This window comes from Cebus imitator, unplaced genomic scaffold (assembly GCF_001604975.1).
Source record: "Cebus imitator isolate Cc_AM_T3 unplaced genomic scaffold, Cebus_imitator-1.0 Scaffold97, whole genome shotgun sequence".
Classification (NCBI taxonomy): Eukaryota; Metazoa; Chordata; class Mammalia; order Primates; family Cebidae; genus Cebus; species Cebus imitator.
In genome coordinates, this window is record NW_016107412.1 from 2,267,226 (window position 1) to 2,281,833 (window position 14,608).

General features: G+C 36.4%; 1 protein-coding gene across 10 annotated transcripts in view; it reads left to right on the forward strand.

The window, feature by feature from the left end:
* Positions 1–14,608, forward strand: part of PCDH15 (protocadherin related 15) — a 1,323,555-nt gene that overhangs the window by 1,117,893 nt on the left and 191,054 nt on the right. For all 10 annotated transcript variants that reach the window (XM_037741275.1, XM_037741277.1, XM_037741276.1 and 7 more), the window contains 2 exons: positions 2,632–2,937; positions 5,345–5,569. In XM_037741275.1, coding sequence (XP_037597203.1) covers positions 2,632–2,937; positions 5,345–5,569 — 531 coding nt within the window. The remainder of the gene's footprint in view (positions 1–2,631; positions 2,938–5,344; positions 5,570–14,608) is intronic.

Consider the following 14,608-nt stretch of genomic DNA (forward strand, 5'->3'; position numbering starts at 1 on the left):
AAAAAAAAAAAAAAAAAAGAAATCTCATCATAGAATATAGACTGCTATATATTTATATATAGCAATATACACACACTTGCACACATGCATGCACACACCAAACATATATTAAGGTTAAAGATGCTGAGATGGGGATACTATCCTGGATTGTTCAAGGGAGTGTTATGTAATCATACATGCCCTTAAAAGTCGAAGAGGATGGCTGAAGAGTAGATCAGAAAAATAACATGGAAAAAAATGGAGGGAGGGATTCAATAAATGTAAGAGGGGCTTGACTACCATTGCTGGCTTTAAAAATGGAGGAAATGTGTCATGAGCCAAGGGATATGGGAACCTCTAGAAACTGGGGTTGTTCCTCACATGACAACCATCAAGGAAGTGGGGATCCCAATTCTACAAACTCCAGTAACTGATTTCCGTCAACAACTTGAATGAGCAAGGAAATTGTTTCTCCTTAAAGCCTCCAGAAAGAAACATAGCTCTAGTGAGACCATCTTGAATTTCTGAATTATAGAGATTTAAAATAATAAACTTGTTTTGTGTCAGCTGCTAAACTCGAGATAATTTGTTATGGGAGCAAAAACAAAAACTATTTTAGATATGTTTATATTTGTTCCCTAGTAGATATACAATTAAGCAGCTGGACACATATAAAACACACATACACACCTACAGCCACATCAGTCAAATTGAACCGTTCTACCATAGTAAATATTCAATTATGTGGGTCAATAAAAATAACTTGAATGAGAGTCATTTAAACTGCTAATTGCTTAAATGATTGATTTTGTGATTTTAAGATGTTTCATAGAAAAAGTGACTGAAAATTTTAAGGATATTATTGTTAAGAAACAAGACATATTTATATTTTGTTACTGGATTATGATTTTTTGTATTTACTTGATGAGTAATTTCAGACCAAAAAAGAGTTCACCATTTTTTTTTTTGATGAAAAAGGGAGACAGCATGTGTTTGTTGTTTTTATTAAAATGGCCAGCTTGACTGATTTGTCAATAGTTCTTAATACAAATTATAGGCAAAGTATAAAAGTAAAAGAAACTATTTCAACAGAAACTATTCAACTCTGTCATAGTATTTTTTTTCTCTTTGGGTGTTTTTGCAATTTTTCTATCTTTTCTCAGAATTAAACCTCAAGAGATGTAAAACTCTCATGGGCAGCTGTGTTNGTTTAATGAAAGGCAAACATTAGCCAAAGTTTACTTCTAACCATATGACATAAAAATAATTGTAAACAGTAAAGAAAATCCTGCTGAAATGCTTGGCGTTATGACATACAGGAGCACCGCTGTAAACATGATTTTCACATCTTAGACGTTATTGTTTCAAAGAAGGCACAAATATTCAGCATCCCCCTCCTGAATGTTTTACCAGTCACTGTAAAACTGAATATGCAACTGCCTATGTGCTGTTAAAATACATCATATTGCATTCCAGGCTTTGTGGACCTGGAGTGACTATTGTGTACCTGGCTCATAAGGCAGCTGAGTGTCTTGTTTTTTTTTTTTTTTTTTTTTTCCCTTGTTGACAGTTTGGGGCCTAATTGTATAAAGTTTTACAGTTTCTAAGATTTATTTCAGTTTCTTTTGCCTGAAACTTTTCAAAACAAATTATATAGTAGCTAAAAATGTATATTGTGATGCATAATTTTTATCACGAGTTTTAGCTAAGAGTAATTCTTATTACATTTTATTAGATGAACATTTACTCAATATTTTCTCATTTTATTTGATGCAAAATGATTTTTCATGACTTCAAATTTTTAGCAAATATAGGTATGTTATCAAACATTTTGTTATGCGGAGATGTGTATTCTAATGTTGAAGAAGTGTCCCTCGAAGGCAGATAACAGTTACTATAGTTTTACTCCTATTTGGCTTTCGCAACAGATTTAGTTTCAAATCTGTTTCATTTCATATAGTGTTTATTAATTCCACAAGCATTTGTTAAGTAGTTTTGTAATGAGGTATCCTGTTAAGAACTGAGACACTGAGATATTTGTTTCTAGTGTAACCTCCTGTAAATCGTGGTTTCCTTATTTGTAAAATGAGATTAATAATATTTACTCATAAGAACATCATGAGAATTGAGGTTATACTTATAAATATTTGTCATAAATATTAATATTTAATATGATAAACGTAAATAATATAAAATGTTATTTAGTATAAACAAATATAATGCCTATTATTACTAAACATAGATAAATATGAAAATGAATATATAAAGTGAGCAAAAACCTACAGAATCTTGAATTGTCATTCAGCACATTATGTTAAATGAATTAAAAACAAAACTTTTTCTCACGTTAGAATTCAAAAATGTTTAAAAATTTTAAGACAAAGCTTCAGTATTTTTATAATATGAGTTTTCTGTCATAGTATTGTTATTGCTAATGACATTATCAGTTTTTGTTACGTTAATTTTAAGTGAAGAATGTTAAACTATGGTATTTTTCACATTTTAGGTTATATATTGTATTTTCATTGTAATTTCTTCCTTAGAGAGCAAAATAATGTTTGGTTCAAAAATGCCGTAATTTATTAACTATCACCTTCATTTACAGTAGCCCATCAAAACTTACGTGAATATTTTTTTCATTTTATTTAATAGGCAACGGACCCTGATGCTGGAATAAATGGCCAAGTGCACTACAGTTTGGCTAACTTTAATAATCTTTTTCGTATCACATCCAATGGGAGCATTTACACAGCAGTGAAGCTTAACAGAGAAGTCAGGGACTACTATGAACTTGTTGTTGTGGCAACAGATGGAGCACTGCACCCTCGTCATTCAACAATAACATTGGCCATCAAGGTTTTGGACATTGATGATAATAGTCCTGTGTTCACCAATGCAACATACACTGTCCTTGTTGAAGAGAATCTGCCAGCTGGGACCACCTTCCTTCAAATAGAGGTGTGTGGGAAAAACATTTATTCTGTGAATTCTACAATATGATATCTGCTGATAGGGTTTGTTTGTCAAAATTAGTAGGTAAAAATACAACACACCAAGCTGGATTTAAATTTCAGATGAACAATCAATACAGTTTTATTATTTCTCCAAATTGCATATTGTATTTTATGTGGCAACCCTACTTTAAAGATATCCCAAAAATTAAGGAGAGAAAGGTCTGTTTGTAAGAAATTTAAAAAATATTACTTAATAGTTTTTTTAATTTACAAAAGTAATATTCTGTTTATTACAACAGTTGACAATAGTTTATGAAGCAAAAGTTAATAATCTCCCGCATAGTGCCTTCAGAGTACTCAGCATTAAATTTATTTCACATTTATTTTTATGTTCACACAAATATAAAAAAAAATGTGTATGCATATAAGCATGTATTTGTGTGGGTTGTGCATATATGACATAGATTTGTATACACAGAAAAAATATAGATAGTTATGTACTGGTTTCTCTCCATTTTACAGATATTGTTATATCATTATTCTGTATTTTTTCACATTCAATACACAAAGGCATCCTCTAGTAATCTAACTCTCCTTTGTAATGACATCTCTGTACCAAGCCTCTTTTTTTAAGTTTTCAAATATACATTACTCAAAGTCCTGAATATTTTGGTTGAGTAGGTTATGCTGATCCATAAATCTGTGTTTTTAAGCATCCACCTCATTCAGTACTGACTCAGTTGGTCGAGGAGGTATATTTTGAAAAAAAAAAAAAAAAGTCATTTTTCCACCAGCAGTTCACAACTTGATATTTTTAGCACAGTTTTCCAGAATCTGTATTCATTCCATAATTGAACTCAGCAAATGTTTACTGAGGCAATAAACATTAACAAATCTAAATAAGGCAAATACTGATCAGGGAGAGAACCATTATTCCTTCATCTATTCCACCATTAATTTATCAATTCGTTAATTCATTTATTTAACAAACATTATCTTCAGTGTGTACAGTATGGCAAGTCTTCTGCTAGACTTGGGGTATACAAAGGTGAACAAGACAAATTTACTGCTTTCTTGGAGTTTTCAGGCTGGTTTAGCAATCTGCCAAGAAAATTGGTAGTTAAAATGTATGTCCTCAGCATAAAGGTCCTAGGTATTAGAGGTGGAGCTCCTAACCTAATTTTAAGGCAAAGAGAATATTTGCTAGAGATGGTTAACTGAGGGACAAATAAGAGCTATTCAAGCAGCAAAGGAAGAAAGATTAAGATAGTAGGGAAAAAAACTTGCTCAAAATCATGAAAGAAGGGAGTGTGAGGGGTGGGGGGCTAAAGGTCTAGAAAATGTAGTGGCTCTTACCACGTTAAGGATAATGGTGTTGTTTGAAAATTTTGTTAAAAAACAAAAGGATTTTAAGCAGGAAAAATCACATAATAAAATATATGCTTTAATGGCATCTTTCTGATTAAGTCAATAATTGATTGGAGGGGACCAAGGCTGAGGTTCACATAGGAGGTGTTTGCATTAAAAAGTGCACATTCCGACAGACTGACTCTTCCCCATTTTCATTCTTACTCTATTCCGTATTCTGTACCTGAGGTGCATTTGCTAGTCTGTACTGCTGAATGAAATAGCCCTTCTGCAATACTCCCCTGAAAACCCATCCTTTCCGCTAAAGGACATCGTTCCCAATTTAGAACATCTTTTAGATAGCATGTCACATTTTTTCCTTTCTATTTTAGTATTTGTGTCTTAGCTCTTCTCTGAGACCATAACCTGGAGTGCAGTAATTATGTTTTCATTTATCTTGGTGCTCTCTGCAGCACCTTCTGCATCACTACTACTCACATATTAGTTAAATGAAGGGAAGTATAGTAGAGTGATCTCTAGAGATGTATTATAGGATCCTTGTGAAGAAGAATTACTACTTATATTTTCTTAGTTCTCTTATAGTACTTTTTCCTTCTATTATGTTTATGAAAATCACTCAGTATTTATTTTTATTTAAAATATTTTTTCATGGTTATTAAATCAGCAGAAAATAAGACACAATCATTTAAGACAATATTTATTTCTTTACCGTGATATAATTCATTTAGTGTTTTTTTCAAGTTAAATGGGTATAGTAATAACATCAGCAATGACAAAATCTTACGGGATGAGCTCTCTCTCTTTCTCTCCCACCCCCCACCCCACTCCCTTCCTTTTTTCCTGCCTCCCTCCATCTTTCTCTCCCCCATCCCTTCTTCCCTCTTTCTGATAAATTATTAAATAATGTGCTTTTCTTTTAAACTGTGTCTTTTTGTCCTTGTTAAATTCATGCTGTCCCAGGTACTGACACATGACTTCCATCCTTCCTGCATTTCTTTATTTTGGTAAGATCACTAATGTAACCAGTCTTCTGCCTATTACAGGCCAAGGATGTCGACCTCGGAGCAAATGTGTCTTACCGGATAAGAAGCCCAGAAGTGAAGCACCTTTTTGCACTACATCCATTTACAGGAGAATTATCCCTTTTAAGGAGTTTAGATTATGAGGCATTTCCAGACCAGGAAGCAAGCATCACTTTTCTGGTAGAGGCCTTTGATATTTATGGAACAATGCCACCTGGTATTGCAACTGTCACAGTGATTGTAAAGGTAAGGACTAGGAATGACATCTGATTGCCTTCTTTGCTCCCTCTACATGTAGGTTTTGTTTCTTACATTATACCTATGATATGTTTTGATAACAATTACTAATGACACAGTGGTACCATACCCAGAACATAGATTTTCAAATGGGAAATATTTATGAAGACAGAAGAAATAACTATGTTTTTGATTATAAAAGATAAATTTGAAAGAGTCACTAAATTTGAGTATAAACCCCATGGAAGTTTGAGTGACTTCCATCTTTGTGACTTCCATCAAGTCATAACTTCTCTAGACTAGATTTTAGTTCCACAGAATCAGGCATAATTATTTGGTACAAATCCCTCAACTAAAAAAATTTTGTAAATGACTCTGAGGTGCCAAGAATTCTTAGGCCATAAAATTAATTTAGTTTTGAAACCCACACCTCTGGAATGAAATAAGCTTCCAAGTAAGATGGAACTGGGGTTAAATTCCAGCTTAACCCTTTTCAAGCCCTGTGACCTTGGAGACTTTGTTAACTTCCCTGGATTTGTTATCTCATTTACAATAATACCCTGTGCCAGATGTTTGCCTGAAAGACCATGGCATTTTGAACCTTTTGAGTTTCTAGTGATTTTTAGGGGACAAATTAAAAGTATATATGAGAAAAAGTACTATAAGTTGATCAGTTCTCAAATAGTAGCACATACAAATATCATCTGAGCATCATCTTAAACTTTCAGATTTCTCTACTCCTTCCCCAAAAAAGGACCTGTCCCATGGGACCATCAGAATCATCAGCATTTTAGAAAAGTACAGATGATTCTTACACAAGGTGTTTGAATATCCCATGTTGAGACATTTACTTCAATTACAAATATACACATACAAAAATCCTTGAGTAACTTTATGAGTATTGCACTAAAAAATGACCTTATATAACAATTTCTTAGGTGACATAAAGTAAAAGTTCATTCATTATGAGGGTATGTTGAAAAAAATTTTTTGTTTTGGTAAGGGAAGAAAATAGAACTTGAAAGTGTTCTATTTAAAGTGGTTTTTCTGGTCCCTGAATGGATTTTGAATGATGAAAAAGAGCTGATAAGAAAGAAACAGAAATACACAGAGCAAGGGCAGTGGAAGGAGGAAAAATACAGAAGATCTATAAGATAAATGAAGCACTTGCAAAGAAGCTTATAGAGTATTTCAGTGACCATGTATAAAATGAATACAAGTAATTAATTGAATAAACAGTTTAACTTTAGTATAGGTGTTTTGGTTTATATTTTATTCACAGTTGCACCTATGTTCTACCCCTAAAAATATAATTGATAATTATGGTTCGGATTTTACAAGGTGACTATATAAATTGAATTTCTACATTAAAAAGAATGAAATCTATGGGCTTAAATAGAAAATGTGGAAAGATGGACATTTTTAATAAATGTTTAGTTGCAGGATCATACCATAGGATTGGAATGAAATCTTGGTGGTGCTTTCCTATAGTCACCAAAAATGTGTAAGAGCTGAATGGGATCAAAGTTACATGATTTACCAGTTTTGTTAGGTTATCTAATCCTGGAGATCATGCAGATAACCTTAGGCAACTACTTTCACTTAAACTTTGCCAGTGTTACATTTTCAGGTTGTATTTTATTCCCATCAATGCCTTTTCATTTGTTCTTTTGAAGTGGCTAGAGTTACAATCCATTATATGTTTAAGGTGAATTGTTTAGCAGAATTTACCTGTGATAAATTACTAACAATTCCATATCTTTTGGATTTTGTTGATTACCTGAAGACTGTGGGAAGGTGCACATATACTTCTCCCTAAAAATAGGACAGAGTTCCTGAAGATTACTCCCTTTTTCTTTCTTTTTTTAAATGTTTTATTTTAGTGATCTATACATTTATGTGAGACCATTCTACAATACATTTTTATGGCTGCATAGTTATTCCATGGCATATATGTGCCACATTTGCCTTATTCAGTCTACCATTGATGGACATTTAGGTTGGTTGATTTTATGTCTTTACTATCGTGTATCATTTAATAATGGTACATGTTCATGTGTCTTTATGGTACAACAATTTATTTACCATTGGGTATATACATAAAAATGGGATTGCTGGCCGGGCGCGGTGGCTCAAGCCTGTAATCCCAGCACTTTGGGAGGCCGAGGTGGGTGGATCAGGAGGCCAAGAGATCAAGACCATCCTGGTCAACAAGGTGAAACCCCGTCTCTACTAAAACTACAAAAATTAGCTGGGCATGGTGGCGCGTGCCTGTAATCCCAGCTACTCAGGAGGCTGAGGCAGGAGAATTGCCTGAACCCAGGAGGCAGAGGTTGCGGTGAGCCGAGATCGCGCCATTGCACTCCAGCCTGGGTAACAAGAGAGAAACTCCGTCTCAAAAAAAAAAAAAAAAAAAAATGAGATTGCTCAGTCAAATGGTCATTTTGCTTAGAGCTCCTTGAGAAATTGCCAAGCTGCTTTTCACGATGGCTGAACTAATTTACATTCCCATCAACAGTGTATAAGTGTTTCATTTTCTCCCCAACCTCTCCAGCATGTTATTTTTTTTTTTTTTTTTACTTTTTAATAGCAATTCTGATTGTTGTGAAATGGTATCTAATTGTGGTTTTGATTTGCATTTCTCTTATGATTAGTGATAATGAGCATTTTTTCGTATGCTTGTTCACCATGTGTATATCTTGTTCTGAAAAGTGTTTTCATATCTTTTGCCTACTTTTTAAGGTGGTGATTTGCTTTTGGCTTATTGATTTGTAAGTTCCTTACAGATTCTGGATATCAGACCTCTGTCAGATGCATAGTTCATAAGCATTTTCTTCCATTCTATAGGTGGCCTGTTTACTCTGTTGACAGGTATTTTTGCTAGGCAGAATCTCTTTTGTTTAATTAAGTCACACTTGTCAATTTTAATTGTCACACTTGTTGTTACAGTTGCTTTTGGCATCTTTGTTGTCAAATCTTTGCATGGGCCTATCTCCAGAATGATATTTCCTAGGTTATCTAACAGTGTTTTTATAGTTTTATGTTTGACATTAAAGTCTTCAATACATTTTGAGTTGAATTTTGTACATGGTGTAAGGAAAGGGTCCAGTTTCATTTTTCTACATATGTCTAGCCAGTTCCCCCAGCACCATTTGCTGAATAGGGAGACCATTCCCCATTGCTTGTTTTTGTTTACTTTGTTGTACATTAGATGGTTATAATTATGCAGCATTATTTGTGAGATCTCTACTCTTTTCCATTGGTCTTTGTGTGTGTTTTTGTACCAGTGCAATGCTGTTTTGGTTGCTGTAGTATTGTAGTATAGTTTGAAGTCAAGTAACATAATATCTCCAGCTTTTTTATTTTGCTTTGGATTGCCTTGGCTATTTAAGCTCATTTTTGTTCTGATACGAATTTTAGAATGCATTTTTCTAGTTTGGTGAATATTATCATTGGTAGTTTGATCAGAATAGCATTGAATCCATAATTTGCTTTGGACAGTATGGCCATTTTAATGATATTGATTCTATCCACAAGCATGAAATGTTTTTCAATTTATTTCTGTCATCTTTGATTTCACTGAGCAATATTTTATATTCTTATTGTAGAGATTTTTCACCACCTTGGTTAGTTGTTTTCCTAGGAATTGTGTGTACCTGCGTGTGTGTGGCTATCGTAAATGGGATCGCATTCTTGATGTGGCCCTCAGCTTGGATGTTGTTGGATCATTGGAATGATGTTGATTTTTATACATTGATTTTGTATCCTGAAACTTTGCTGAAGTTGTTTATTAGATCAAGGAGGTTTGGGGCAGAGACTATGGGGGTTTTCTAGGTGTAGAATCATATCATCTGCAAACAGAGGTAGTTTGACATCCTCTCTTCCTAATTGAATGGGTTTTATTTCTTTGTATTGCTTTATTGCTCTGGCCAGGACTTCCAGTACTATGATGAGTGGGAGTGATAAGAGAGGACATCTTTATCTTGTGTCTCTTTTCAAGGGGAATGCCTCCAGCTTTTGCTCATTCAGCATGACGTTTGCTGTGCTTTTGTCATAGATGGCTTTCATTATTTTAAAGTATGTTCTTTCAATGGCTCGCTTGTTAAGGGTTTTTAACATAAAAGGATGTGGAGTTTTATTGAAATCCTTTTCTGTGTTTATCGAGATGATCACCTAGTCTTTGTTTTTAGTTCTGTTTCTGTGGTGAATCGCTTTTTTTGATTTGCCTATATTGAACCAACCTTGCATCCCAGGCATAAAACCTACTTGATTGTGATGGATTGGCTTTTTGATATGCTGCTGGTTGGTCTATATTTTGTTGAAGACTTTTGGATCTGTGTTAATCAAAGATACTGGCCTGAAGTTTTCTTTTTTTATTGTGTCTCTACCAGATTTTGGCATCAGGATGATTTTGGCCTCAGAGTGTGTTAGGAAGGTATACCTCCTCAATTTTTTGGAATAGATTCAGTAGGGATGGTACCAGCTCTTCTTTATACAGCTGGTAGAATTTGGCTGTGAATCCATCTGGTCTTGGATTTTTCTTGCTTGGTATGCTGCTCTGCTTTTTACTGATTCGATTTCAGAATTCGTTATTGATCTGTTTAGGGATTCAATTTCTTCTCCACTCAAACTTGGGAGGTTGAATGTTTCCAGGAATTTATCCATTTCCTCTTAGGCTCCTAGCTCGTATACACAGAGGTGTTCATAGTCTCCAAGGGTTATTTTATATTTCTGTGGGGTCAGTGGTAACGTCCATTTTCATTCGGTTAGTCATTTCTGATTGTGTTTAGTTGGATCATCTCTTTTTTCCGTATTTGTATAGCTATTCATCTATCTAATTAATTCTTTCAAATAACTAATTCCTAAATTCATTTATCTTTTTATGGCCTTTTGCATCTCATTTTCCTTTGGTTCATCTCTAATTTTGCTTATTTCTTGTCTTCTGCTAGCTTTGATGTTGGTTTGCTCTTGTTTCTTCAGTTCTTCTAGATGAGATGCTAGATTGTTCATTTGATATCTTTCTGACTTTTTAATGTGGGCATTTTGCACTTTAAACTTCCTTCTTACCACTGCCTAAGCTATGTCCCAGAGATTCTGATATGTTGTATCTTTGTTTTCATTAGTTTCATATATTTTATTTCTGACTTAATTTTATTGTTTACCCAGATATCATTCTGGAACAAGCTGTTTAATTTCTGTGTAATTTTGTGGTTTTGAATGTTTTTCTTACTACTGATTTCTGCTTTTTTTTTTTTTTTTTTTTTTTTTTTTTTTTTTTTTTTTTTTTTTTTTTTTTTTTTGAGACGGAGTTTCGCTCTTGTTACCCAGGCTGGAGTGCAATGGCGCGATCTCGGCTCACCGCAACCTCCGCCTCCTGGGTTCAGGCAATTCTCCTGCCTCAGCCTCCTGAGTAGCTGGGATTACAAGCACGCGCCACCATGCCCAGCTAATTTTTTGTAGTTTTAGTAGAGACGGGGTTTCACCATGTTGACCAGGATGGTCTCGATCTCTTGACCTCGTGATCCACCCGCCTCGGCCTCCCAAAGTGCTGGGATTACAGGCTTGAGCCACCGCGCCTGGCCTGATTTCTGCTTTTATTGCATCATGTTCAGAGGGTGTGGTTGGTATGAGTTTAGTTTTTTTCAATTTGTTACAGATTGTTTTTATGCCCAACTATGTGTTCAGTTTTAGAATATGTGCCATGTGGTGATAAGAAGTATGTATATTCTGTTGTTTTAAGGTGGAGAGTTCTACAGATGTCTATTAGATTTATTTGTTCAAGTGTTGAATTCAGTTTCTAAATTTGTTTTTTACTTTGTCACCTTAATCATCTGTCTAATAATGTCCATGGGGTATTGAAATTTCCCACTATTGTTGTGTGGAAATCTAAGTCTCTTTGTAGGTCTGTAAGAACTTGCTTTATGAATCTGGTTGCTCCTGTGTTGGATGCATATATATTTAGCATAGTTAGGTCTTCTTGTTGAATTGTACCCTTTACCATTATATAAAGCTCATCTTTGTCTTTTTTGAAGTTTGTTGATTTAAAATCTCTTTGTCTGAAATTTGGATATCAACTTCAGCTTTTTTCTGTTTTCTTGGTAGACTTTTCTCCAACACTTTACTTGGGTCTATGGATGTCATTGCATGTGAGATGGGCCTCTTGAAGACAGCATAACCTTGGTTCTTGCTTCTCTATCTAGCTTGCCACTCTGTGCCTTTTAATTGTGGCATTTAGCCCATTTACATCCACTGTTAATATTGATATGTGTGGATTTGATCCTCTTATGTTGTTAGCTGGTTATTATGTAGACTTGTTCATATCATTGCTCTATAATATCAGAGATCTGTGTATTTAAGTGTGTTTTTGTAGTGGCTTTTCACATTAAGCACTCCTCTCAGAAGCTCTTATAAAGCAGGCCTGGTTGTAATAAATTCCCTTACAATTTACTTGTGTGAAAACAATTTTATTTCTCTTTTGCTTCTGAAGCTTAGTTTCACTGGATATGAAATTCTTGGGTAGAAATTCTTTTCTTTAAGAATGCTGAATATAGGCCACCAATCTCTTCTGGGTTATAGAGTTTCTGTTGAAAGGTCCACTGTAAGCCTGATGGGTTTTCTCTGCAGGTTTCCTGCTCCTCCTTTCTATCCGACTTTACAATTTTTTCCCTTCATTTTAAAGGGAATGAAAGAGAATCTGATGATTATGTATCTTGGGGATGGTCTTCTTGTATAGTATCTTGCAGTTCTCTGCATTTTTAAATTTTTAATGTTGGCCTCCCTAGTGAGGTTGGGAAGTTTTCGTGGACAACATCCTGAAATATGTTTTCCAAGTTGCTTGCTTTCTCCCCATTTCCTTCCGTGATGCCAGTGAGGGGTAGATCTGGTCTCTTCACATAATCCCATATTTTTTTCAGAGGTTTAGTCCATTCTTATTCTTTTTTTCATTTTTGTCCTTCTTAGTTAGGTTAGAGAACCATTCTTCATGCTCTAAGATTCTTTCCTCAGCTTGGTCTATTCTGCTGTTAATGAGGTTACAGTATGAAATTCCTGTAGTGTAGTGTATTTTTCAACTATATCAGATATTTTAGTTCTATCTTTTAATGGCCATTTTGTCTACCAGGTCCTATATCATTTGATTGTAGTCCTTAGTTTCTTTGGTTTGGATTTTGGCATTCTCCCTGGTTATCAATGGTTTTCATTCCTACCCATATTCTGAATTCTATTTCTTTCATTTCAGCCATTTCAGCTAAGTTGACAATCCTTGCTTGGGAACTAGTGCAGTTGTTTGGAGGGAAGAAGACACCCGGCCTTTTTGAGTTGCGGAGTTCCTGCACTGGTTCTTTATCATCTGTGTTGGCTGATGTGCTTTCAATTGTCTATTTTGAGTATAGTCAATTGGCTTATTTGTATGTTTTCACAGGGCTGAGGTTTGATGCATAACCTTTATTTGTAACTTAGCTCTTGTTCTCGGTTTTATTAGCCAAGTATTTTTAATATTAAAGTATGGGCTGTGATCCAGTTGATGGCATTTAAGTGGAATGGCCAGTAGGTAGGCTCTTAGTCAGTCATGTGGCTCCTCTTTGTTTCCTAAGAATTGTTGTGCCCTCTCTCAGTGCTCTGAAAGTGTGGGCTCCTTTTGCACTTGACTGTTGGCTGTATATCTCGGTTTGGCACTCCCAGGCTGCCCACTGTAGCTCTGGGGCAAGCTCAGGCCTTATGTTCTTTCCCCAGCTGAGACACAGCAAAGAAACGGTCCTTGGCTGTGCCTGTGGCAAATGGCCTTTCACTTGTCACTTGGTGCTCCACCCCAGAAAAATACACAGCTACCACTGATCAGTATAGTCAGCCTGGGTGTGACAACTGCATGGCAGGCCAAAACTTTTAGGTGATGTGGCTTGCTGGAAGTGTGAATAAAGCACTCAGAGTCTTTGCTCCCTTTTCAGCCTGAGTACAGCAAGAGTAATACCACTGTAGCAGCAGTGGCAGAGGGGCTTTTGGTTTTCCATGGGTGCTCCACCTCAGGGAAACTCAAAACTGCTACTACTGAGAATGTTTAGCCATGGGGTGGGGTGGCTACACTGCTGGCCTGAGCTGGGTAAAGAGTAGGGGGCTGAGGAATCACAAAGGAGAGTCTGGGCTCTAAGTGCAGAAGAAAGAAAGATCAAAGATTTTACTCACACCTCCAGGAGGACAGTCATCAGAAATCTTTGGGCTCTTTCTTTCTTCTCCAGTCCAAGGGCAGGAGTGGCAGAACTATTGCCATGGCAGTGGCACAGTGGCTGTTACTTGACTCTGGGAGCCCCTCCTTAGGGAAATGCAAAGCCACTAGCAGTGGGAATGCTCAGCTGGAGGTGGGGCGGCTGTTCCATGGTTCGGAGCACAGTCCCTTCCTGGTAAAGAGTAAGAGCTGGGGGCTCATGGGAAAGAGAGACTAGGCTTCTCTCCATAGAGGGGCTGTGGTATGCTGGACTTCCCAGCATAATGACCAGGCCCTTTGTTCCCTCCGCAGCCCAAGGGTAGTCGGATGATACCACTGCAGCTGCAATCACAGAGGGGTTGTGGATTATCTCGGGGGTTTTCTCGTCTGAGAAATGCAGAGCCACTACTGACGGAAGTGTCAGGCAGGGACAGGGTGCTTGTGCTAGGGGCCCAAGTCCAGAAGCACTGTGCAGTAAGGAATGGCAGAGGTGGAGACCTGCATAGAAAGCAGTCTAGCAGCTTTTCTGTAATGCTGCTGTGCTGTGCTGTGCTGTGGGTTCACATCAGTCTCCAACCACTGCATTCCCTCCTGAGCCTGAGGGCAACAGGAGTGGGGACTGTAGTAGAACAGCAAAAATGGTGACCTGCCCTCTGGGAGCTCTGTCCCAAGGAAGTGAACAACTGCCACTGGCTCAAGAGCCCAGATGGAGGGTTGCCGAGGTCCCAGGTTGGGAAGCCCTGCTCAGTGAGAAGCAGCAAGGGTGTCGACCCATGTGGGAAACATCCTGGCCACTTTTTTTTGCAAGGAAACTGTGATGTGTTGGGGGGTCTGCATTAGTCCCTGATCCC